General features: G+C 43.1%; 1 protein-coding gene across 1 annotated transcript in view; it reads left to right on the forward strand.

Moving 5' to 3' along the window:
- The window catches only part of LOC135226492 (peroxisomal carnitine O-octanoyltransferase-like), a gene marked incomplete in the record, with an annotated part of 719233 nt that overhangs the window by 458446 nt on the left and 234916 nt on the right, over positions 1–25871 (forward strand). The window contains 1 exon segment of the mRNA XM_064266109.1: positions 17412–17535. Coding sequence (XP_064122179.1) covers positions 17412–17535 — 124 coding nt within the window.

A 25871-nucleotide genomic window follows, 5' to 3' on the forward strand; every position in this document is an offset into this window, starting at 1 on the left:
AATTCGTAGCTTTTCTGATTCAGTATGACCGGACTCAGGATTAGGTCTTTCCTTCTCCTTGGTCCTGCTCATATCAGACCCCATACACTGGGTATATCTTTACCTTCCCGAAGACGGACTCCGGAGCAGGCGGAAACACCCAGAGCTTTTTCTTTTATTCATTCAGTGAGTTGAAGTCATTCAGTGAGTAAGTCATGAACCGATATCTAGGTTAAGGTGCATGCTCCCGCCGGAGTTAATTCCGGCGCTTTTCGTATAATACTCATTTGACCTTTCAACTTACAGATGGTCCATTGCCAGGCGGAAGGTTGCTCCGCTACCCTCATCAAGCCCTACGGGCAAGTGGTCTGTAGGTCACATGCAAACTGCGCCGTCCAGCTGGAGGACTACCTGGTCTGGCACCTCGACGCTTGTTTGGTGTGCTATGATATGGTGACCATCATCTCTGATGAGACTGTAAGTAACTTCCTCACCTCGTCATTTACATGAAATTTCTGTATTACGGCAACTTTATGAAATTTCTTGGATATACTATTTCCTGGATGGGATACTAATTCGATTCCCTTTTTTACAGGCTAGCTTGGCCCTCCACCCGGAAACCAAAGCGTCCCTCAAGTGCTGGGTCGGAAGATTTGGCAGGAACGCCGCGGCCGGACAGCCCTGTGTTGTCCGAGAACCTGTGCTCCCTTTTGTATCCGGGAGCCATGGCTATGACCGCTGTTCCTGCGGCGATAGTGGACCCTATCGTCGGGAACATCCGGCTGGAGACGTTGCCCCTCCTGGAGGACCAAGATTCCGACCTGGTGGCAGAAGAGGTGGCGGCCATCAGCCTCCACCACGAACCGATGGCCACCGAGGAGGAGGTAGGTAGGGAGGTAAGTGAGGCAGGTAGTCTCCCCTTTATCCCCACTCCTTCTTCTTCCTCCTCCTTCCAGGGCTTCACTAAGTCCGCCCCCTCTTGGGATAGATCGGCTTCGGTCATTCCCAAAGTCAAGGTAATGAAGACGAGATCCCTTCCACAGGGATCCAAACCTGCTTCGGCGGCGGCTAAGTCGTCCTCGGCCCCCAAGCCGTCGGCCTCTACTCCTAAGCCACCCTCTTCCAAGGCTTCTCCCCCTCCCAAGGGGTCGAGAGCCAAGACCTCCAGAACCAAGCCGACAGAGTCCGGCTTTGACCAGGAGGCATTCACTAATCTTCTAATGATGAAGATGAGCGAAGTAGTAGACAATAAGCTCGAGTCGGTGTCCACTCGACTCGCTTCGGTCCTAGAGACCTCGGGGCAATCAATACTGTCCCTGACCGAGAGGATCAGAGCCCAGGAGGAATTGGTGTCCGGAATCCTCCAGTCCGGGACCACGGCACAGACCGTGACAGTTCCGGACGCATCAAAGCTTCCGCCATTTGACAACAACAACCCATGGTGGTTAGCATTGCATGCCCCGTATTCAGATGGGAAACTGACAATCGAACGTTGCGGAACCCGACCGGTAGAAGACTTCGAGTTCTTCCCGGAGGGCTTCCAGTTTCCGTTTCCGGGATATGCTAGACTAGCAGAAGACGCGCTAGTCAGGGTAGACAAGGTCCCGAAAGAGACCGTGATCTACCCTAGGGACCAGGCCCAAGCTGTATGGGTCCGCACCCTTACAGATTGGGAATGTGTTAATACCAAGCTAACGCCCCATAAAGGTAGCTTCACTATGTTTGTGACCCCTCGAGGAGTTCCGTCGCCTTGCACATCAAAAGTCGTGGAACTGACTCTACAAGCAGCGGTGGAGGATAAGCCCTTACCTATTTTAGAAGAGACTGAGGCAGTATGTTCTGGTCCAAACTCTGCCAGCTCAGCACCCTCATCCTCAACGACCTTGGTGGCTTCCCCAGCCTTCAACCCCTCCTACGAGTCGCGAGGAGCATTTCGCGGCTACAGTAGGCATGCCGGAAGTAGCAGAGCCAGAGGTGGCCCCCGGCAGCGAGGTGGGTCTAGAGGCAGGGGCTTCAGAGGAGGCAGAGGAAGCAGACCTGCAGCCAACCAGTGAGAGTCTGCAGGTGGGAGGGAGATTATATCTTCCGGGACCATTGGACCTTCAGTCTGTGGGCCCACAGCATTGTTTCGAAAGGTCTAGGGTGGAAATGGTAGAAAGGGCCTCCTCCACCAGTCAATTTTCACCAGACTCCAACGACAGACCTACTAGACTATTCCAAAGTTCTCCTCCAAAAGAAGGCGATAAAGAAAGTCAAAAGCCTAAAGTTTCAAGGACGTCTGTTCAGTGTACCATAAAAGGACTCGGACAAATGAAGAGTGATTCTGGACTTATCCCGTCTCAACTCGTACATTCAATGCGACAAGTTCCGCATTCTGACCGTCTCGCAGGTACGGACCTTACTTCCCTGTGGGGCCATCACCACCTCTATAGATCTTACAGACGCTTACTATCATGTTCCGATAGTAAGAAATTTCTCTCTGTACCTAGGCTTCAAACTAGGAAAACAGGCTTACTCATTCAGAGTCATGCCATTCGGGCTCAACATAGCGCCCAGAATATTCACCAAGTTAGGAGAGACGATAGTTCAAGAGCTAAGAACTCGAGGGGTAATGTTAGTAGCTTACCTAGATGACTGGCTCATTTGGGCAACCAACGGCGAGGAGTGTCGCAAAGCAACTGCCAAAGTGATAGAATTCCTAGAATATGTATCTGGGTTTCCAGATAAACAAAGAAAAATCCCGACTCGTTCTGGCTTCCCGCTTTCAATGGCTGGGAATCCAATGGGTCCTAAATTTGCACAAACTATCTCTCCCATTCAAGAAGGTCAGGGAGATAGCGAAGGATACGAGACAGTTCCTCAAAAACAAAAAGGCTTCTCGTCGTACCCAAGAGAGAATTCTAGGTTCACTGCAGTTTGCCTCGATAACGGACATCCTGTTGAAAGCCAGACTAAAGGATATCAATTGAGTCTGGCGAAAGAGAGCCAACGCCAAACTCAGGGACAAGATCTCACTAATTCCGCCGATATTAACGAAAAGGCTCCGTCCATGGACGGAACGCCGGAGCCTGTCCAAGTCAGTGCCACTGCAATTCCCTCCGCTGTCTCTAACGATCCACACGGACGCCTCTCTGAGCGGTTGGGGAGGTTACTCACAATACAAGAAAGTTCAAGGAACATGGCCGGAGATGTTCCGCCAGTTCCACATCAATGTCCTAGAAGCAATGGCCATTTTTCTGACTCTAAAACGCCTGGCTCCAGCCAAAAACGTTCATATAAGGTTAGTCTCGGACAGCGCAGTTGTAGTCCATTGCATAAACAGAGGAAGCTCCAGGTTGAGCAAAGTAAACCACGTAATGATTGCGAATTTCTCGTTAGCAACGAAAAATCGTTGGCACCTGTCAGCCACTCACCTGGCAGGAGTAAGGAATGTCATCGCAGACTCACTATCCAGGACGACTCCGCTGGAGTTGGAGTGGTCCCTGGACATGAAGTCATTCCGCTGGATTTGCAACCAAATCCCGGGCCTTCAAGTAGACCTGTTTGCCACAGAGTCCAATCACAAACTCCCATGTTACGTGGCTCCCAACCTGGACCCTCTAGCTCACGCCACAGATGCGATGTCCATAGACTGGAACGGTTGACAGAAGATTTATCTGTTCCCACCAGTAAATCTTCTGATGAAAGTCCTGCACAAGCTAAGATCTTTCACGGGACAGGTAGCATTGGTTGCACCCAATTGGCCGAAGAGCAACTGGTTTCCTCTTCTGCTAGAATTGAATCTCCGTCCCAGACGGATCCCCTGTCCAGAACTGACTCAAGTAGTACAAACTCGGACGTGTCAGCTTCCTCAAGAATTCTGAATGCCCTAACTTTATGGACTTCATGAAGTTTGCGGCCCAAAAGGACGCCAGTATCGATCCACTAAACATCCCGTTTATAGAATCTGATAAAAGAGAGTCAACGCTCAGAAAGTATGATTCAGCAGTGAAGAAATTGGCCATCTTTCTAAAAGAAACTGATGCCCAACAGATGACTACGAATCTGGCGATTTCATTCTTTAGAACTCTATTCGAGAAAGGCCTAGCTGCTAGTACCATTACTACAATCAAATCTGCCTTAAGGAAGATTTTTCAGCTTGGCTTTAGTATTGATTTGTTGGATTCGTACTTCTCTTCAATCCTGCGAGCATGTGCCCTCCTGAGACCAGTAGACCGCCCTCATACAGTCTCCTGGTTCTTAAATGATGTACGTACTTAGAGTGGCCTCAGACACTGATAATGATTCATGTTCATATACAACCCTTCTCAGGAAAACTTTATTTTTAATGAGCCTGGCGTCAGGCGCCAGAATACCTGAACTCTCAGCTCTCTCTAGAGACCCTAACCACGTCAAATTCCTCCCGTCGGGTGAAGTGCTACTATCCCCAGATCGGAAATTCTTGGCCAAGAATGAAGACCCAGAAAACAGGTGGGCTCCATGGAAAATTGTTCCTCTTGCACAAGACACATCATTGTGTCCTGTCGTCACCCTCAAATCCTATCTGGCCAGGACGTCCAATAAGTCTTCAGGTCCCCTTTTTATTAGAGAGAAAGGCGGTACAATTTCTCTGAAAGGTATTAGACAACAAATCCTCTATTTTATTAAGCAAGCCAACCCGAATTCAGTTCCGCACGTTCATGATATCCGGGCAGTGGCTACCTCGATTAACTATTTTCACAATATGAACTTCGAGGACCTGAACAAATATACGGGTTGGAAATCTCCGGCAGTATTTAAACGCCACTTCTCAAGAACTTAGAGGCCCTTAAATTCTCAGCAGTGGCCGCAGGGAGCATAGTCTCCCCTGAATGACCGAGTCCTAAAACTCTATTCTATTGCTCGTTCTGCTGAGCCCTTTATCCCTGATACTCACTCCTTCCTGCCTGCCTGCCTCGCTCGTATCCCCTACCAATCTTCCTTCCCGGTGCTGGACTGGTTTGCTTGCCATTCTGTTGCCGGACTTGTATATACCATTGGGACCCACCTTTTGTATTCCGTACCTGTTTTGTACATACGTCTAGGTATATATCACATTGCTTCAGATACCTATCCATTGCATTATTTCTTTATTACTAGTTATTAAGTCCTAATTTAAGTCTTAATTTTAAGAATTCAACCAGGTGTCTGTTCCTTTTACGGCTCATTTAAGTTATTCTTTAGTGAACTTTAAGTTTCATTATTCCTTTATGCATTTTTGTCTGGTATCTTTGGAGCTTGTATGGCAATTCTCTGATACTATTTCACCGGCAGACACAGGTCAAACCCAGAAAAGGGATTTTGACGATGGAAAAATCTATTTCTGGGGGAAGACCTGTGTCGCCCTGTGAACCCAACCCTCTTTCTACTCCTGATCCTCACCCTGTAGCCAGTCCAAGCTTGGGTGTCTATTAACCCTTAAACGCCGACTGGACGTATTTTACGTCGACATACAAAAGTTTTTTTAAAAATTCGCGGAAAAATACTTTTAGGCCTACCAGCCAAAAACTCTTGAATCATGCGCCTTGGGGGATGCTGGGAGTTCACGGATCAAGGTGTTGTTTTGTTTACAATCGTTACGCAGGCGCGCAAGCGCGAATTTCTTTCTTGCCGCACTAAAAAGTATCTGTGACACATCTCGGAAATTATTTCGTCACATTGACATAATTTTTGTACCATTTTAAATTAGCCGTTACATGGAGTATTATATATGAAAATGTGCGAATTTTTATGTAGAATACAACAAAAAAATACTCATGATTGTAGCTTTTATCAGTTTTGAGATATTTTCATATAAATAACGATAAGTGCCAAAATTTCAACCTTCGGTCAACTTTGACTCTACCGAAATGGTCGAAAAATGCAATTGTAAGCTAAAACTCTTATATTTTAGTAATATTCAATCATTTACCTTAATTTTGCAACTAATTGGAAGTCTCTAGCACAATATTTCGATTTATGGTGAATTTATGAAAAAACCTTTTCCTTACGTCCGCGCGGTAACTCTTCCGAAAAAAATCATACATGCGATTGTGGTAATGTTTGCACCATTTTAAATTAGCCGTTACATAAAGTTTTATATATGAAAATGTGCACAATTTCATGCACAATACATCTAAAAGCAACCCATGGCTGTAGCTTTTATCAATTTTGAAATATTGTCATATAATTAATGATAAGTGACAAATTTTCAACCTTCAGTCAACTTTGACTCTACCGAAATGGTCGAAAAACGCAATTGTAAGCTAAAACGCTTATATTCTAGTAATATTCAAGCATTTACCTTCATTTTGCAACAAATTGGAAGTCTCTAGCACAATATTTCGATTTATGGTGAATTTATGAAAAAAATAACATTTTCTTTACGTCCGCGCGGTAACTCTTCCGAAAAAATCATATGTGCGATTGGTGGTAATGTTTGCCACCATTTTAAATTAGCCGTTACATAAAGTTTTATATATGAAAATGTGCGCAATTTCATGCAGAATACAACAAAAAATAATTGAAGGTTGTAGCTTTTCTCATTTTTGAAATATTTGCATATAAATCACGATAAATAGAAAAAAACCACGTTCGGTCAAATTTGACTCTACCGAAATGGTCGAAAAATACAATTGTAAGCTAAAACTCTTACAGTCTAGTAATATTCAGTCAATTATCTTCATCTTGAAACAAATTCAAAGTCTCTAGCACAATATTTAGATTTATGGTGAATTTAAAAAAAAAAACTTTCCTTCCCTCCGCGCGCGGATTCTCTGCCACAAATCTCCGAAATGCGTACGTCCCATTCTCGGAATATTTGCTCCGTTTCATATTAGGCAATTCATAGAGTTTTATATATGAAAATGTGCGCAATTACATGTAGAATAAAACGAAAAATATTTGAAGGTTGTAGCTTTTCTTATTTCTGAAATAATTGCATATAAAAAAAATATATAAAAAAATTTGACATTCGGTCAACTTTAACTCGTCAGATATGGTCGAAAACTGCATTTGTAAGCTTATATTCTTACAGTATAGTAATATTCAATAATTTTTCTTCATCTTAAAAGAAATTGAAAGTCTCTAGGACAATATTTAGATTTATGGTGAATTTTTGAAAAAAATATTTGTTTACGTCCGTGCGTTACGAATTCATGCATTATTTTGTGATAATATTTTCTCTGTGTTGCTTTTATCGTTTTACAATGTGTTATATACCAAAATGATTGCAATTTAGTGTACATTACAACAAAAAAAAGTAACTTGTTACCTTTAACCGTTTCGCGCACAGCGCGATTTGAATACAATTATATATGAAATTTCGTTTTTGCGCTATCATATATCGCATTATTTATATATGATAATGATAATTTTTTCATTTCTGATGGTTGCATACTAAACTTCAGCCAATGACAAAAAAGGAGCCAAAAATGAACTCTTTAATCTTGAAAACTAAGAGCGCTGTGATTTTTTGAAAAAAATAATTTTTCCGCTTCCGCGCTCACTCTGAAACACCTCCGGCACACGGGAGACATTTTTTTTTTACCGCTTCGGCGTTTAAGGGTTAATAGGGACGCAGTTAATATTGTAGTTTGCAGGGCTGTGTAAATCTTGCCATTACCAGGACTGATGTATGTGCTGGCATACCCTTTCTGGTTACTTCTTATTTGACTAAATCTGCTTTCGTAGCCACATTGTGCTTCTTAACATATTCTGGACTTCAAAGTCTGTTGCAGAAACTTACAAGCTCATGAATACTAGAGGGTTTAAAAATATGTTTTGGTAGAAAATGCTTGCTCCATATGTGTAATCCATCATTTGGCTCCTTATCCCTTCTACAGTTTCTAACTCAATTAAGGTAGTGTGGTCTTGCTCTTTGTTCTTGTCAGGAAATCTTGAATGGAAAATTGACAAAATTCAATCCTGAATCTCACATGTCACATATTAACAACTGTCTTCCTACACTAACCTGCAGACACTTTTAAGGCATATTTGAACCAATGAGGCTACTCACAATTAATTCATATTTCTGGGCTCAGCTCGTGTCGGCCTATGAAAGTATCCTTAATATCATTCTTTCTAGGCAAAATTAATCTAAAATTACCAGAGAAAAACAAAATTAAGAAAATGTCAGTAAAACTGACTCGCTCACTCTATAAAAGAAGTGTCGGTATGAGAATAGGGGCGAGTGGGATCACTACCACGAGTCATTCACCATTTAGACCTTCCAATCTAAAATCCCCACTAGAGAGAGCTGATACTAACGGGTGATGCGGCCGCTACTACTACTACTAGGGACGCCACGGACAGCAGCGCCCCTAGCGGTCATCCTTAATTATTAGACGGTACACGTTGTACGCTTTTTTCTTTCGTGCCGTGTTATCTTTGGATTTATCTCCTTATTCACCATGGAACGTGCTGCCATCGCATCGGCTAAGTTAAGTGCCTCATAAGTAGTATTTTACCGTAATTTAGTCTTCCAGGGACCAGTATTTTCCTTCTAAATAGGTCATATACGGTTTCCCGGTCGACTCGTGGCGGCGCCATGCCGCCTCATGTTAAGAATTCCCGGTCTTCCATACTGGGACTTCCTATACTTATGGGCTTACTTTATCACGTTCATCGTTTTTTACATCGCCTTTATAGCTAGGTCAGCCCTTTTACCATTTCTCTTAGTTTGGTATTTAGGGCTATTCTGTGTTTCTGGCCCAGCATCCCGGCTCTTGCTCTTCATCGGCTATCGCTGGCTCCGAGTAGTCAACTGTTCTCGGAACAGTTTGCCTCCTCCTGGGCTTCTTTTTCTTTTACTAAAAGTGTCTTTTCCACCTTTTACGATGTAATTTTAGTTTTATTTAGGGTGTTAGGCTAGCCTAGGTGCATGTCCCATGTGTTGGTACAGTCTGGTTCACGTGGCCCTCCCACGGTTGTGTTGCTATCGCGGCTTAGGCCACTTGCGGTCACGTGTTCCATAGCACCTTACCCTTCCCCTTCCCTCCCTACCAGGTATAGGGAGGGGTCTGGGGGACCCCTTGGTTACCATGACAACCTCAGTAGCCTTCCTCCCTCTTTCTCTGAGGAGGCCAGGGGTTCCTCCCAGCTGGGGTATAGGGCGACCACTTGTCTCGGGTACCGGGTCACCGAGCGGGTAGTTGTTGGGACGGGGAGGAGTAGGCCACCCCCCCCCCCCCCTCTCTCTCTCCCGCCGCGTCACGCCGGAAACCCCCCCCCCCCCCCCATTTGCTCAGTCCCACCTTTCCCCACTGTAACGAACGGAGCCTCCGCTGCAGCCGGGGCCCCTTTGGTTATAGTTTCGTGCTGGCTCCGCCAGCGGGCGGGGTGGTCACTACTAGTGGTCTATTGCTTGCCTACTATATCCTGCCTTTTTCCCGCTACCGGAGGAGAGCTTGCTTCTTACCCGGGCACTCTTCTAGTAGACGGGGAAAAGATTTATATATATTTCGTTATAAATTTAAGGATATACCCTAATTTTACGGTGAATTTTAGTATTATCTAACTGTGTGTATACCATCTCCGTCGTTCTCCGTCGTGGTTTCATAGCTCACCACCACACCTGGTTGGATTTTTTCTCTTGTCTCCGGCGTAGCCTTAGACAACTCCAACCACTTTGTTACCACACGTATTATGGCGGGGCTCTGGTTTAATCTAACTTTCACGCTCCGGCATGCAGCGGAGCAATTGTTAGGCTGTAAGTGTTCTCCTGATACTTATGTATCTTTCCACTTACAGGCTACCAACTGTCAGGTCCTGGGGTGTAACGCGACGCTGTGCGACCCCTGCGCCCACGATGAGTGCAGGACTCACGCCCCGTGTGCCACGACCCACAACGCCATGATCGTCTGGCACCCAGAAGCCTGCACCATCTGCTATGACCTTGTCAGTCAGCTGGTGGGGGGGGTAAGTCGATTTTAGACTTCTTTATTGTATTACTAATAACACTTAGTCATAAGCTTGTTAAACCCCGTCCCCGCCACTAGAAGCTTCATTTCGCCTTCTCTTTCAGGCTGCCGCTGTGAAGGAAGTCGCCCTAGCAACCCTGAAGGCTTGGGTGGGCGGCTTCGGGAAGAACGCCGCCAAGGGCCAGCCGTACATCTTGGATAAGAAGCTGGCCGTTCAGATCTTCCCCGGTGGCAAATCAACAGGCTACGTTGATCCTATCTCAGCAGCCCCTCTCATCGCCTCCATACAGCAAGAGGTGCAGCAGTCGTTCGGGTCCGTGACCACGCACGAGCCGGTCCCAGACGTCGCAACTTTGGACCTGAACATCGACGCTATGGCGGTAGGGGCAGAGGATTTGTTGGTTGAGGTAGGTGTGTCGGGCGCCCAAGGTCTTTCCTTGGGCGCTCCTGGATCTTCTCCTGTCCCTTCTACTGCTTCTTTTCAAGGCTTTACGGGATCTGAGATCCCTGCCCGCTCTCCCGCTCTCTCTGTACCTCCAAAGGTGAAGGGACAGAGAGAACAGAAGACCCTCCATAAGACGACTTCTAAGAAGTCGTCGTCGCCTTCGTCTTCTTCAGTAAAGAAGTCTTCGACTTCCTATGCTGACGCGGTGAAGGCTAAGCCGAGCTCTTCGTACTCCAAGAGCTCTAGAAGCAAGGCTTCTAAGGAGAAGGCTCACGCTCCAGCGGAGCCAATGCCTTCTCCGGCCTCCACCGCATCCACTCCGGCAACGCCGGTTGGAGTAGCGGGACCGAGCGCCTTTGATCCCACTGCCTTCTCAGCAGTGGTGATGCAACAGGTAGGAGAGATGGTAGGCTCGCAGGTCTCCGCCCTCGGAACCAAGTTTGAACAGATGTTTGCGCATCTGTCAAACACCCTTAGTCAGTCGGGGAAAAAAAAAAAAGCCAGTCCATCCAAGATCTCTCTAACAGAGTTAGAGAGAATGAGGACCGAGTCTGTGGGCTTTCTCAGGCTCCTCATCCAGTCTCCCCAGTAGCAGGTGCTGGCATTCTCCAGCTACCTCCTTATGAGTCACTACCAGCCTTCTCCATGGATAACCCATGGAGAGTGGCCGCTTACGCTCCATTCAAGGACGGTATGATCTCTGTCCCGGAGTGTGGAACTCGAAGGATTGAGGACTTCGAGTTTTATCCTCCGGGATTGACTCAGCCTTTCATTGGATATGCTAGGCTGACCGTGGCGGCCCTCACTAGGGAGAACAAGATTTCCCGAGAAAACGTGCTATATAGTAGAGAGCACGCTCAGCGGGAATGGGTTCACTGCCTGGAGGACTGGGAGTGTACCAACACTAAGCTCCAGGCTTTCAAGAGTCCTTTCACTATTTTTGCGACGGAGGAGGAGGCTTCTCTTCCGTTCGCTACCAAAATAGTGGAAGCGACTCTTCAGGCAGTCCTCAAGGATGAGCCCATGCCACAGCTGAGGGAAGCGGATTCTACTTCTCCGCTCTTTCCAGCCTTCGGAGAATTGTGGGAGAACTTGCCTGCCACATTCACGCTTGGTAAGCTTAAACCAGACTGCGCAATGGACCAGTTTGGCGAAAAGCTTCCAAGGCTGCCTGATACCTTGATCCAGGCAGAGTTCGATGCTCGAACTAGGTTTGGGAGATCCCTCAACTCCTTAATTATCACTGAGATGGCGGCACTATCGTATGGCACAGAACCACTATTTAAGATTCTGGCCAAGTCTCAGCTCCAAACAGTTCAGACGGATGCTTTCGACTTCTTCCAAGCTAGGAGGAACTGCCGAAAGCACGTTCTGCAGGAGTGCACTATTAGGCACGAACCTAATAGACTCCTGGCTTCCAGCATGTGGGGGGCGGACCTCTTCCCAGAGTCCGCTGTGAATGAGGTGCACCATGAGGCTGCTAGGCTCAACCAGAGCCTTAGAGCTAGGTGGGGCATCTCCTCTAAGAGGAAACAAGAATCCGCCCCTGCTGCTGGTAAGAAACTCAAGAAGTCTGGTAAAAGGTTCCAACCTTACCAGAAACATCAGCAGCAACAGCAGTTCGTTCAGGCCGTCCCAGTTACCCAACAGGGACAACCATCAACCTCAAAACAGGCCCAACCCATCCTCCTGTTGTCTCCTCAGTCGCAACCCTCGACCTCCTACGCAGTCTCGCCGGCCTTCAACCCTATGTATGAAGGTCAGGCTTACCCTCCCTTTAATAGGCTGTCGAGAGGTAGCAGAGCGAGAGGCCACTTTCGCCAGCGTGGCACAGGAAGAGCGGCAAGGGGAAGGCAGTTCAGAGGAGGGCGTGGAGGTCAACCCGCCCAACAACAGTGAGGCTCCCCAGGTAGGAGGGAGCTGTTCCTCTTCCGTCACAGGTGGGGTTCAGCAATTGGGCACAGAGCATCGTGTCCAAGGGATTGGGTTGGAGTTGGATCAAAGATCCCCCTCCAATCAAATCATTTTATCAGGAACCATCAAAGGAATTGACAGATTACGCGAGGGAACTCCTTCAGAAAGGAGCTATTGCGAGAGTCAAGCATCTAAAATTTCAAGGTCGCTTATTCAGCGTGCCAAAGAAAGGCTCAACAAAAAGAAGGGTAATCTTAGACTTGTCAAGGCTAAACTCTTTCATTCGTTGCGACAAGTTCAAAATGCTTACCATCTCGCAAGTAAGGACCTTACTTCCCGTGGAGCCATCACATGCTCCATCAATCTTACAGACGCATACTATCATATCCCTATAGCCAGGCACTTCCGCCCATTCCTAGGCTTCAAACTAGGAAATCAGACATTCTCATTCAAAGTGATGCCCTTCGGTCTGAATGTAGCCCCCAGGGTATTCACGAAAATAGCAGAAGTGGTGGTTCAACAATTGAGAACTCAAGGGATAATGGTAGCAGCATACCTCGACGATTGGTTGATCTGGGCACCAACAGCCGAGGAATGTCTCAAAGCCACAAAAAAGGTAGTTCATTTTCTGGAACATCTGGGGTTCCAGATAAACAAGACGAAATCCAGACTTACTCCAGAAAGCAGGAAAGAATCCTAGGTTCTCTTCAGTTTGCCTCAGTGACAGACATCCTCCTGAAAGCAAGGCTGAAAGATATAAACCGAGTTTGGCGATCGAGAGCAAACGCCAAATCTCGAGACAAGTTGTCAGTAATTCCACAGATCCTTCGCAATCAGCTCCGTCCATGGACAAAGGTGAAGAACCTGGCCAAACTAGTACCCCTTCAATATCCCCTTCCAGTGCTAACCATTCACACGGATGCCTCCCTGTCCGGGTGGGGGGATATTCTCAATTCAAACAAGTTCAGGGGACTTGGTCAGTTCAGTTTCTGCCAGCTCCACATAAACGTCTTGGAAGCAATGGCAGTATTTCTTACCCTGAAGAGACTTCTTCCCCCGAAAAAGTCTCATCTAAGACTAGTTTTGGACAGTGCAGTGGTAGTTCATTGCATCAACAGAGGAGGGTCCAAATCCAAACATGTGAACCATGTCATGATAGCCATCTTTGCACTAGCAGACAAACACAAATGGCATCTGTCCGCCACTCACCTGGCGGGGGTAAGAAATGTGATAGCAGACGCTTTGTCCCGGTCGGTCCCTCTGGAATCAGAATGGTCCCTGGACGACAGGTCATTCCAGTGGATATGCCGGAAAGTCCCAGGTCTCCAAGTGGATCTCTTCGCCTCACAAGCGAACCACAAGCTCCCTTGCTATGTGGCCCCCAACCTGGACCCTCTGGCTTATGCCACGGACGCCCTGTCGTTAGATTGGAATCAGTGGAGGAATATTTATGTCTTTCCTCCAGTGAATCTTCTTTTGAAAGTCTTGAGCAAGCTGAGGACTTTCAAGGGACTAGTAGCTCTGATTGCTCCAGACTGGCCCAAGAGCAACTGGTATCCTCTGCTTCTGGAATTGGGTCTCCGACCTCAACGGATTCCCAATCCCAAGCTGTCGCAATCAGTACAAATGAGGACTGTGTTCGCTTCCTCAGGAATTCTTCAGACCCTAACTTTATGGACTTCATGAAGTTTGCGGCTAACAAAGATGCTAACATTGATCCGCAAAACATCCTCTTCCTAGAATCAGATAAGAGAGAGTCAACTATTAGACAATATGACTCAACTGTTAAAAAATTAGCATCCTTCCTGAAAGAATCAAACACTACAACCATGACAGTTAACTTAGCTATATCCTTTTTCAGATCCTTGTTTGAAAAAGGTTTAGCAGCTAGCACTATTACTACTCATAAATCGGCTTTGAGGAAGATCTTTCAGTTGGGTTTCCAGATAGACCTAACAGAATCTTACTTTACGTCTATTCCTAAAGCCTGTGCTAGACTTAGACCCTCTCAAAGGCCTACTGCAGTCTCATGGTTCTTAAATGATGTCCTCAAACTAGCCTCAGATACTGACAACTCGTCTTGTACATTCATAATGCTTCTTAGAAAGACGTTATTCTTATTAAGCCTAGCTTCAGGAGCTAGAATTTCAGAACTGTCGGCTCTATCCAGAGATGCGGGTCATGTGGAATTCCTCCCTTCAGGAGAAGTTCTGCTTGCTCCGGATCGTAGTTTTTTGGGTAAAAATGAGGATCCTCTGGCAAGGTGGGCTCCTTGGAAAGTCATCCCACTTCCGCAAGATCCTTCTCTCTGCCCAGTATCAACTTTAAGAGCCTTTCTATCTCGCACATCCTCAAGATCCTCAGGTTCTCTCTTCATGAGAGAAAAAGGTGGTACTTTATCAGTAAAAGGAATTAGACAACAGACCCTTTACTTCATTAAACAAGCCAATCCTGATTCATTTCCAAAAGCACATGACATCAGAGGAGTAGCCACCTCAATTAACTACTTTCTACATATGAACTTTGAGGATCTTAAAAAGTATACTGGATGGAAATCTCCTACAGTCTTTAAACGTCACTACCTAAAGTCCTTGGAATCTTTAAAATTTTCTGCAGTAGCAGCGGGAAACATTGTTTCTCCTGATACTGTTTAGTAGTCATAGTATAGATCCAGGTCTCCTTTCTACCTACCTCGTCCAACATGCCTCACCCTATCGCCATGCTACTCGGATACTCTAGCCTTAGCCGCTGAGATCATATTGGTGGATTGTCCCTTATTTTTTTGCTAGGGACATCCACACTATGTACTTATAATGTACTTCAGTGTCCCTACCCTTATTTTTATGCTAGGGTAGGACACAATGTGTTTGTATATTATGTAAATACCTTACTTAAGTGAATCTATTTTGTTAATTTGCATTGCATTATTGGATATTACTATGTTTAATATAAGTTAATTTTAAGTACTTTATATTGTTGGCTTTCTTTATCATGTCATTGTTTAGAATACGTTAGCTTTAAGTACTTAGTTTGTATTCTGTAATATACCTGATTCACTTATATTATATACCTCTTTTTTACAACTGATTTTCATTTGTCCTTTTTCCCATCTTGTCTGTTTCTCTGGTACTCTTTCATAGGCCGACACGAGCTGAGCCCAGAAAAGGGATTTTGACGTAGGAAAAATCTATTTCTGGGTGATTGGCTCGTGTCGCCCTATGAAACCCACCCTGTCTTTGTTTACCCACCCTGCAGGACAAGATGTTCATAGATTAAGGATGACCGCTAGGGGCGCTGCTGTCCGTGGCGTCCCTAGCAGTAGTAGTAGCGGCCGCATCACCCGTTAGTATCAGCTCTCTCTAGTGGGGATTTTAGATTGGAAGGTCTAAATGGTGAATGACTCGTGGTAGTGATCCCACTCGCCCCTATTCTCATACCGACACTTCTTTTATAGAGTGAGCGAGTCAGTTTTACTGACATTTTCTTAATTTTGTTTTTCTCTGGTAATTTTAGATTAATTTTGCCTAGAAAGAATGATATTAAGGATACTTTCATAGGGCGACACGAGCCAATCACCCAGAAATAGATTTTTCCTACGTCAAAATCCCTTTTATATAGTTGTGAATTAGAGGAGAGTACATTGTACGTACTGTACAGAACCAGATCAAAGCATTTGAACCATGGCATAGAAGCTATCTGTACAGCTTCAAGGGCAATTATTACCAGGGAGTACATATATAAAACTATGTAACATGTCACAGTCATACTGACTTGTAATTCAACATAATTATATACATTGTGCAAAGTTAGGCTAGCCTGTAAGAATAACTTAGACTTTCATAGCTATCCAATAATTGAACTGTATTTCATAGTCTCTGGATAGGGACAGGTAGAAAAATAAATATCAGCATTCCTGAAGGTTATGCCAAGTTAGGCTACCTTTGCTAAGCTAAAGTTAGGCTGTGGTAGGCTACCCTTGGTTATTTGATGATCAACCCTGGTAGACTAGCTAGTTGGTAAAATTTACTTTTAAAGCTATAGTGTAGTATGAATTTGAAGTGTCATTTAAGATAAACATGATGATGGAAAATTGAAGAATACATACTGCGTACCTTTAAGTATTCTGGCAGATCAAATTCAGTGGGACAGGCATCTTTTAACAGCTGAGCCCTCTGCATACCAGGAGGTTTGAAAACTTATTGATAACTTGGTAAATAACATTATAACACTTTATTAGCACTCGGGCCTCATGATACTAGATACATTGTAGTACTAGTTGTAGAAAAAATGGTCACACTTTACCATGCTTATATGGACTGATGGTAACCCTACATGCTGACTTATTAGGCTGTATAATTCAGTGTCAAATAGGCTTTAATGAATCTTATTGCAGCATTTATTATTTTACTAGCTCAAAAAGTAGGCATGTAGTTTTACTTGCTTGAGATTGTTTCAACACAGTTATAAAGATTTTTATGAATGACAATCTTTTTTCATTTATGAAATATGATTCCCTGTTCTTTTGTGATCCTTTTTCTGTATGTAGCACAGTTAATGTCCCAGCACTGGGTGCCAGAGGTGGCTCTGTTGCTGCTGGTCAGTGCAGTCGTTGCCTCTGCCATTTCTGGGAATCAACACATAGCATTAGCGCTATACTTGCAAGCAACATTCACTTGACTGTCCAGTCTCTCCCTCTATATCTATGCCTGGACCCAGGTTATAGGTAACTTTTCCTTAACATTTAATAACCTGTACAAAAGTTTGTAGAGCTTCTTAAATGGTAATTAATAACTACCATTTCTAAGATTATTTTCTCCCACATCCCTCCCTCCTTTACCCTGATGCACACACCTGTCTCAGCTACACTGCTGATTGTACCTGCTATCTTTTGTCTATGGTTATTATTCAACTGCGGTGCCTTACATTTTGTGGTGGTTTGTTTTCTCATACAAATACTATAGCATAGAAAAATGGGATTTATTTTTTCCAAGGTCCCAGTGGCTAATTGTAATACAATTTAATCACCTCAAGTGTGTTAGCTTGTCTCAGAAGTACACATTTGGTAAAATACTGAGACAAACTAAGAAGGAGCACATTGATTGTTATTGAATTGTTTTTCTGCCTTAACCTGTTTATTTTCTTTTTCTGCTCAACAGACCTGCCCCTACTTATGAAACTGCAACTACTCGACAGTTTTATCATGGACGAACAGAAACCATGCGGTCTTGCACCATAGAATCTACAGAATGGACAAATACAATGCTGGACCCAAATGCTACTGTATGTATACTTTGTTCTATGTTGGTATCTTTAATTTGCAATATCCCCTCTTGCCTTACAGGAATTAGGTTTGTCTACATCAGTGCAAAAAGGAGGAGGAAAGTTTTCAATCAATGCTGTGATTAAATATGGCTTCTGCTGCTCTTATTTTTTTTTTTTGCCATTATTCAAGGGCTTATTGGTTTACAGCTGTTATGTTAGGGTATAGAAAGGAAGGAATTGCAGAGTTCATGTCAGTATCCAACTTCATAATCTTATTTCTTATGCTGACAGAAAACTAGGTGATAAGGCAACCCATCCTTCTGTATAGGTTCAACCAGGCTGGGATGTCCCTTTCTGGTCAGAGGAGAGAGAAGCAGAGGAAAGGGCCCAGCACCCTTGGCATGCTGAAAATTTGGGATGTGCAGTAGCCATGCTTCCAGAAAATCAAGTAATGCATTTGTATGAGATTATTTGATAACGCTAGAAAAATCATAAAAAATGTCAGAAACAAACAGACCTGGTTCTTGTAAACAACAGGTTTGTATTGTCTGTCTGTTCCTCCCCTTGTCAAGGGGTGGGGATGCAACCTTAAACTAAAACACATTAATCAAGGCTTGGCTTCTTATTGTGTGACATACCTGCACAGCTTGTCAGTCCAGTATGTCCTTGGTCAGCACTCTGACACTCTACCTTATGCGAGAGAAAGGAAAGAGAAAGAGGGGGACCCATAACTCACGCACTGACTAAATACTTTAGACAAGGTACCACCTGTCCCATGAGAGGAGCTTGGCTAGCAGGTAAAAAATTAATGTGGTTTGTCTTAACCAGACCCGCCACTCTTAACACCTTGTGTACTGACTGATTCTTCCTGAATACCATAGTCAGGGTGATGCCTCGGACTTTGTGAGCTCTTGCCTGAACTGTGCTCTTTCCCTCCTTGCTGGGTGAGTTATGTGCCTGCTTGATCATCTCATGGTCAGATCCAATTAGGTCATGATTCACTTGGATCCACTGAAGCTACTTATCAGAGATGCAGGCCAAACAACATGATCTAGGTACCGAGTGTGGCCCGTAGCATTACTCACCTGAGTGACAGTATCCTGTGGCAGCAACTGCACATCAGCTACACTACAAAACTGAATAAGCTCTTCACCAAATCTTGATTGTGGATTGCCATTGCAGTCACCAGTAGTAATTACAGTTAGCTGTGGGATCTTTCATCCAACAGTGTATTTTAGCTAAATACTTACATACTCTTCCATATTTTTCCTGTTATCAAATGAGGTAACAATTACTGTTACAAAAATGCTAAGAGTCAGTTTTTATTTTAATACAAATTAATGTACCATCTGTTTTGATTTTTCTGAAAAGGAAGGCACCACACCGCAAGGATTTCCAAGCAGTAGTCCTTGTGACAGGTCAGCTGGTAATGGCCCATAAAATTAGAAATTCTAATCTATAGATCCAAAAAAAATTCTGTTGTTGCACAGGAAAATGTCTCTTGTAAGCAAAGTGTGTGAAATTTTACAGTTTCCATACACATTGAACATTTGATTTTATAGATTGACAATTAGATGAAGAAATTCTCACAATTGTCTCATAAAAATCTTATGTATAAACTGTAAGATATGAAAATTTATTACAAAATCTCAAATATGTATACGTACTACACATAAGCTAATCATACCATCTTCTCACAAGAACATCCTTGTACCAATTCTCAGGTTTATACAAATCAGGAATTTTCTTCTTGAGCATTCCCTTAATTATCACCCTGAAAGACCTATAATTGGGTTGGTGTTGGATCTACTACTGACACTCCATTGCTACCTCAACAGCAATATCATCTAAGTAAGCTGTTGCAGCCTCAGTTTCTGTGTCGGGAGGCAGTCTTGAGACAGAAATACTCACATACCATACCTGTTGAGAAGCCAGTAATCCCTCTCCTGATCTCATTCCAATAATGGCAGGTCATCATCGTCTTGGCTGAAACCTGGGGTTTTGTGAAAATATACATTATTTTTTCAATGCCCAATTTTCCTTAGCTGGTGTCTCAGCCATTGCTGGTCTTCATCCAAACTTGACAAGCTGCTATTGTCTTCCTCTGGCAGCAACTGAAAATTTCCCTGTCCTCTCCAAAGGGCATCCTTACATATTGATTGCTACCATTGCTGGCTGAAGAGGCCATCTAATGGCATTTGCAAGAGTCCTTGGAGTAAATCTGTTGTAGCAAAGTAATTCATTGATCCTATGGAAATTATATCTGTCATAGAGGGATCAGCTATGCCCACTTCATTCAATTTCTGCAAGTCTATCACAACTCTGTAAGTCTTATTTCATGGGTAGTAGCAAAAGAGGAAGTTACCAAGGCAATTTGGAAGTTTTAATTATTCCTTCCTTTTTCAATCTCTGGACTAGCTTTTTAATACTCCACTGTCGTAGGTGATCTGCTCTATAAGCATGAATATAGACTGGTTCAGTAGTAGGATGCATAGCAGTTTTATTAATAATAACCTGTGTTTCCTAAAGTATCGCCTTCTATAACTGTATCTTAAAATTAATTCAACAGTTCTATAACATCCTTTTGAGCACAATTATCTTCTATTTCCTTTAAATGGTTCCAGATTTTGATTTTCCTTAGATTTGACTCTTGTTCAAATTTCACTTTCACTGTTTACCATGGAATTTGACAGTTATCATCTCTCTATCTTCATTACCTGAGTATTTATGACATAGATTTCAGCAAGTCCTATTTCTGTTCCTTTCTTTAATGTTATCTTACCACCTCTACTATTATTCTTGACATTTAATACTATTTTAGCCTGCTTAATAGTGTGTAAATTTGATGAGTAAGATAGTCTATGTACTTTTGCTATTAATTCTTCGCATTCAAATTAGGATTCACATTAATTCCATCCAAATATTTTCTCTTGATTTCAGTCTTGAGCAAAGTTCTTTGTAGCTTCCCTTCAACCCCTAGCTGGAACCTTTTTCATTCCTTTGAATACTGTACTCTTCATATTCTCTTCTATCATACTTTCCATCCTCTCCTAATAACTGTTTCATAGTTTTTTCACCTTCAGCACTGAATGACCACACAGGCTCCAGTGTTTGGTCTTTTGCCTAAATTTTATATTCCACTCCATTCCAGTCCAATTTCAAAATTGTTTCTTGATTAGATTTCAAATAGTGGCAATTTGCTGGGCACTCATATTGAATAACAGGCTACTTTCTCATGTTTCTCTTTTCTTTTGAATGCCTTTTAATAGGTTACTTGCTTGTGCTTGATTGAGATTCAATATTTATTCCTTTTCTAGCCATTGTTGTGATAACCAATCAATAAATGAGCAAATATATTCATTCCTTCTACAATTTTATCCTTTTCCTTACATAAGATTCTTCCCAATTGAAAATAAAATCAGTGTGTCCCAGAACTGTATGAATATATCTAACTATGTATTCCAAACAGGCTTTAAATTACATGAAAAAACCGTCCTTGTATACTTTACAGCTCATTATATTCCTTTGAATATAATGAGAATACTTCTATGGGCTTACATAAGTCAGCTTGAACAAGAAAATATGTGTCTGTAATAAGATTCATATTGTATTATATTTATTTCATGTACACTGTACACTGATTAAATTGAAAAGTGTTGAAGGGGATGTTGATGTACATGGATTCTTTGTTGATCCAAATCATGATCTCCATTGATTTATAAACTGGAGCAGAAGTTTCAAGGCCATAGTTCTAGCCAAACTTAAGTCATTACTATATTCATTTTTTAGGGTGCAGTAACCTTAGGCAATCAGTGATATGTAAAGTTGGCTGGGAGGGGGCCATGGCTATAAAACGGGTGAGAACTTCTGCTCTAACCTATACTACTGAGTGATAGGTCTTTGCTATGTCATGAATTTTGTTTCTTATGAGGAGGCTAGACCTGACTGTTAAGTTGAGGTTCCAGTGCATATATGTAACAAGTCCTGCACACACACACACACACACACACATATACATACATATGAGGATCTGTGTGACTTGTTTTATATTTTAATTAAGATATGCCAAAGTGCAGTTCAAAATGGTAACTAGTTGTTCAGTATAAAATCAGATGACAAACACATACACAGTCATATGAACATGTATTCTTTCAAATATTTCATTATCCATACCTGTATTTTTGCTTTCATTGCTGAATGTAATCATTAACAATACCCTCCTTAAAACTGTTAATGAATAATGCTACATAACTAGAGAGGAAAGAAGGAATGAGATATATTTTCACATTGTTGCTGATTGCTGAGTCAGTTCAGAAGATCATTTGACAATACAGCCAGCCATATGATAAAGATTGGCATTGCTTACACTGTGAAAAATCCTGTGCCTTGGAGAACTTAGGTAATAGGCTTCTTCCAGTTTACAGGAAACAGCACAAAAGCATAGATCACACTGATGCTTCTTACACACTGGTTTCATGAATGTTTTATCCCTGAAGTGAAAGGCTATTTAGAGAAGGAAGGATTGCCTTTTAAAGCTAGTGATAATAGATAATGCTCTTGGCCATTCTAAGTCCATTATTACTGTTGAACATCCAGAGGTATTTTCGTCACTGAACAACCAGGTGAGTTTTTGCCTCCCAACATGGCCTCACTTGACCAGCCTCGAAACCAAGGCATTATCCTGTGTGTCAAGGCCATCTACTCTCAACAGGTCTTTAACATAATTTGAGCAAGTATTGATGGCAACTCTAGTATGTACATAATTGACTGCTGGCAAGCGTTCACCATTGCTGATACGATAACATTTATTCAGGGAGCGGTAGATGAATTGAAACCAGAAACGATGAATGCATATATGAATTTGTAGAGTGAGGCTGTGAATTACTTCCTGGCTTACTGGATCATTGATTTAACCAGGCAATTTGATGGAAAAGGAATTAGGAACATGGTTAATGATGATGTCACTGAGCTTATTGAAAAGGATGTTTCGTTGATAAACAAGGAGTTATAAGATCTCATAAAGTCATCTACGCCGGAGGAGGAAGATGGCTCAGGAAGTGAAACTGAACCACCGAGATGGACACTGGAAAAGATGAGTGAAGTGTTTAGCATAATTCAAAATTCTAAAAATAAAATGAAGGCTTACGATCTTTCCATAGAAGATAGCAGCAAACCTGTTTGATATCTGAATCAATGATACCACTACAGCAGACATATAATGAACTCAAAAGGCAAAAGAAACAATTGTCATTTGAGATGTTCATCCAAATAGTGCAGCGGGGTAGTGGGAAAAGTGCAAATGGTGATACAAGCAACAGATTTGGCATGAGAACTCTTATTATCCCCATTAATCAAAATTAACCTCCAGCCATTTCAATATATGGCTTCCAAGATGGCTGACACTTTCCATAAATGGCGGCAAATTTGTTCTACATTTCAAATATTTTCATTCCATAAGCCTACAAAAGTTGCATACTGCCCATATAATAATTGTGAATTTATATTTTGGCATTCTTACCGTCATTAAGAGATGAACTGAACCCATCTTTCCAATATGGCCACTATATTTCCAAAATGGACACCAAAAATAGAATGTAGGTATATCTCTCCTAATAGATACCAGTATGTTTTGTTTATCACTTAATTTTAGCAAGTGCAGCTGCAAAGAGCTGTGCAGCTAAATCCAGACTTGTAGGACTTGTGCCTGTCACGGCATCCCTTCTTGCAGCCCCACTTATTCAATTATTGGCAAGATTTTGCTACTACTGGCAAATCTGTCCAATATGGAAATTAAGCACCATCAATCTCTTGCCATCCCCAGTGTCTTGGACTGGGCAAAACTGGATGACATATCAAAGGATTGGCTCCAAATGTGCCCTGTTTTAAAGGCAGCTCTCTTGCAATGCTCACTAAGAGCAGCCCTTGTAAGGGGAATGCAATCATAAGCTCTTTGCTTCCTTGCAAAGAGATCTAGCCTCATTTACATCTTTATATTAACTGGTTCTGTCTTACATTAGCACCACAAACTCTTCAGTGGCCTGCTAGTCTTCATCTTCTATAGTGGTGGTGTTGAACTTAGTTTGGTGAAGGTGGGTGTGGGATGCTGAAACAATCCATGTTTGCCATGCAGACTTTCCCCCTATCCATGAAAGGCAGATAGTGTTTCACACCCACTAAATGCATGGAAAAAGGGAAGGGCTGAGGCTTTAGGTGCCATGGCTGCTGCAATTTCATGGATAGGTATCAACCTCATGTCTTTTCCTCTTCAGAGTTTAATCCATAGTTTGTCCAAATCAGTTTTTTTCCATGCTAGATTCTGCAATGATGACAACATCAGTGTCTGAACTACATTTGATTGCATTTGAGATATCTTCATGCTTTGCAGCATGTAAAAGGTTTCTAGTATGTACCTCTTCTTGAGGGAAGCTTTGTAAGTCAGCAGTGTGGCAGTAAAGAAACACAGACTTGGTTTTTCTTCTTTACTTAAAAAATGATATATATATAATGGATACAGACACACAACGATCCTTTGGTGGAGAGGTAATAATCTCCTACAGGGCTTGACTTCAACTAACACACATACTCCCCACTCTCCAAGAGAACATCTTAAATAATCATTGACAATCAACAACAAGTAATATACAATCTCAACTAGTCATAAACGGTCATTTACACCTCTTCCTTAATAACCCACAACAACAGAAATACCTTTATACATAAACTGTCCAATTAAACCCAAACAGTAATTAACAGTTTCAAACAATAATTATACACTCCCCCCCCTGAATTACATTCACATATATTACAAACTCTAGCTCTTCTAACTCTTGTTGAAAGTCTTGGAATTGCGTTGCACTCAGCAACAGTGCCTGAATCTTCCTCTTTCCCCTCATCTTCATGAACAGGAAGCTGTATAAGAAGCTCCTCATCCTCAGCATCAGTAGTTTCCTCACTCAATATCAATCCTTGTGAAGAGCACGAACGAAGATCTCTAACATGGCGTGGAACTCCATTGACTTCAACAGCTTGTTCTGACAAAACTCTCGTAACCTTGCCTCTTTCAAATTGCATATTGCATCGCATGTTGGATGGTTTTACCCACACCTCATCACCTGCTTTGTAGGGGCCACTCACTGCCACTTTGTTCATTGAGCATGGATCCACTTCTCGGACCCTCACAGGGTAAGAATACAGCATACTGACAGGAGCAGTCGTTGAGTCGCAGTCATCACGAGGCATCAAATTATACAGATATACAGCCTCTGCAATGCTGCAGCCTTTCCTTGCAGCAATGACTTTAACAGTTCGATGGCATCTCTCAGCTATACCATTTCCTGATGGAACATAAGCACATCTAAAATTAAGATGCACGCACCACTTTTTTGCAAAGTCAGCAAATAGTTTGCTGCGAAAAGCAGGGTCATTGTCAGTTAACAGTTCCTCCGGTGCTCCTCGTTCATAGAACACTGTCTCAAGTTGCCCGATGATGCTCTCACTGGTCTGAAAATGGAGCCGACGCCAGATGGCAAATCGAGATGGTCCACAATCAATGAGAGTAAGATACGGCCGTCCATCATAGTGAGTAATATCCATGCCAACTCTCTGCCACACTCTATCCACTTCCAGACTACCCTTCTGCCACTTCACTGGGGCCGGGTCTATTGACTGGCATGCCTCACAGCATTTGACAACAGCCTGTACTTGCCGCCTGGTAACTCCTGGATGGACTTTCTCTTCACAAATAGAGAGTTCTTCTCACACCCGGGTGACCAGCAGCATGATGGATCTCCTTAATTCCATCACTAATGGCTGGGACAACAGAAGCACACACAAGTTTTGCATCTTGGTGACATGAACCAAGGTCCCTCAGCCAGCGCTGAGGTACACGTGTCAAACTGTCAGCTTTATTATTGGCAGAAGACACAAGTGTAATAGACAGCTGGAGGTCACACTCTTCTATCAATGACATGACTATTCCTAGTCTTCTTCTGATGAGCATTTCACTTGCGGCCTTAGTCTTCAATCTGCTTTTTCCTAAAAGTCCATCTGAAATCCATCTATGCACAGTAGATGAGTCAGTCATTAATTCCACCTTTTGTATCTTCCAAGCCAGTGCAAGATTCAATCCTTTAATGACTGCATCTAGCTCAGCCATATTGATGTGGCAAGAGTCGTCTTTCCGCAGCCAGCTGGCATCTTCCGCAATGGAACCATTTACTTCCACTGCAACACCAAGCGCAAGAGAACTAGCATCCACCCAGATCTTGAATTTGTCACCGGTGACATTCCACTGTCCTCTCACAGGGTCATCCTTCTTAACCTTCTCCAGAAGTTCCTGCAAACACATTTTGATG

The sequence above is a fragment of the Macrobrachium nipponense genome, chromosome 14 (assembly GCF_015104395.2).
Source record: "Macrobrachium nipponense isolate FS-2020 chromosome 14, ASM1510439v2, whole genome shotgun sequence".
NCBI classification, from domain to species: Eukaryota; Metazoa; Arthropoda; class Malacostraca; order Decapoda; family Palaemonidae; genus Macrobrachium; species Macrobrachium nipponense.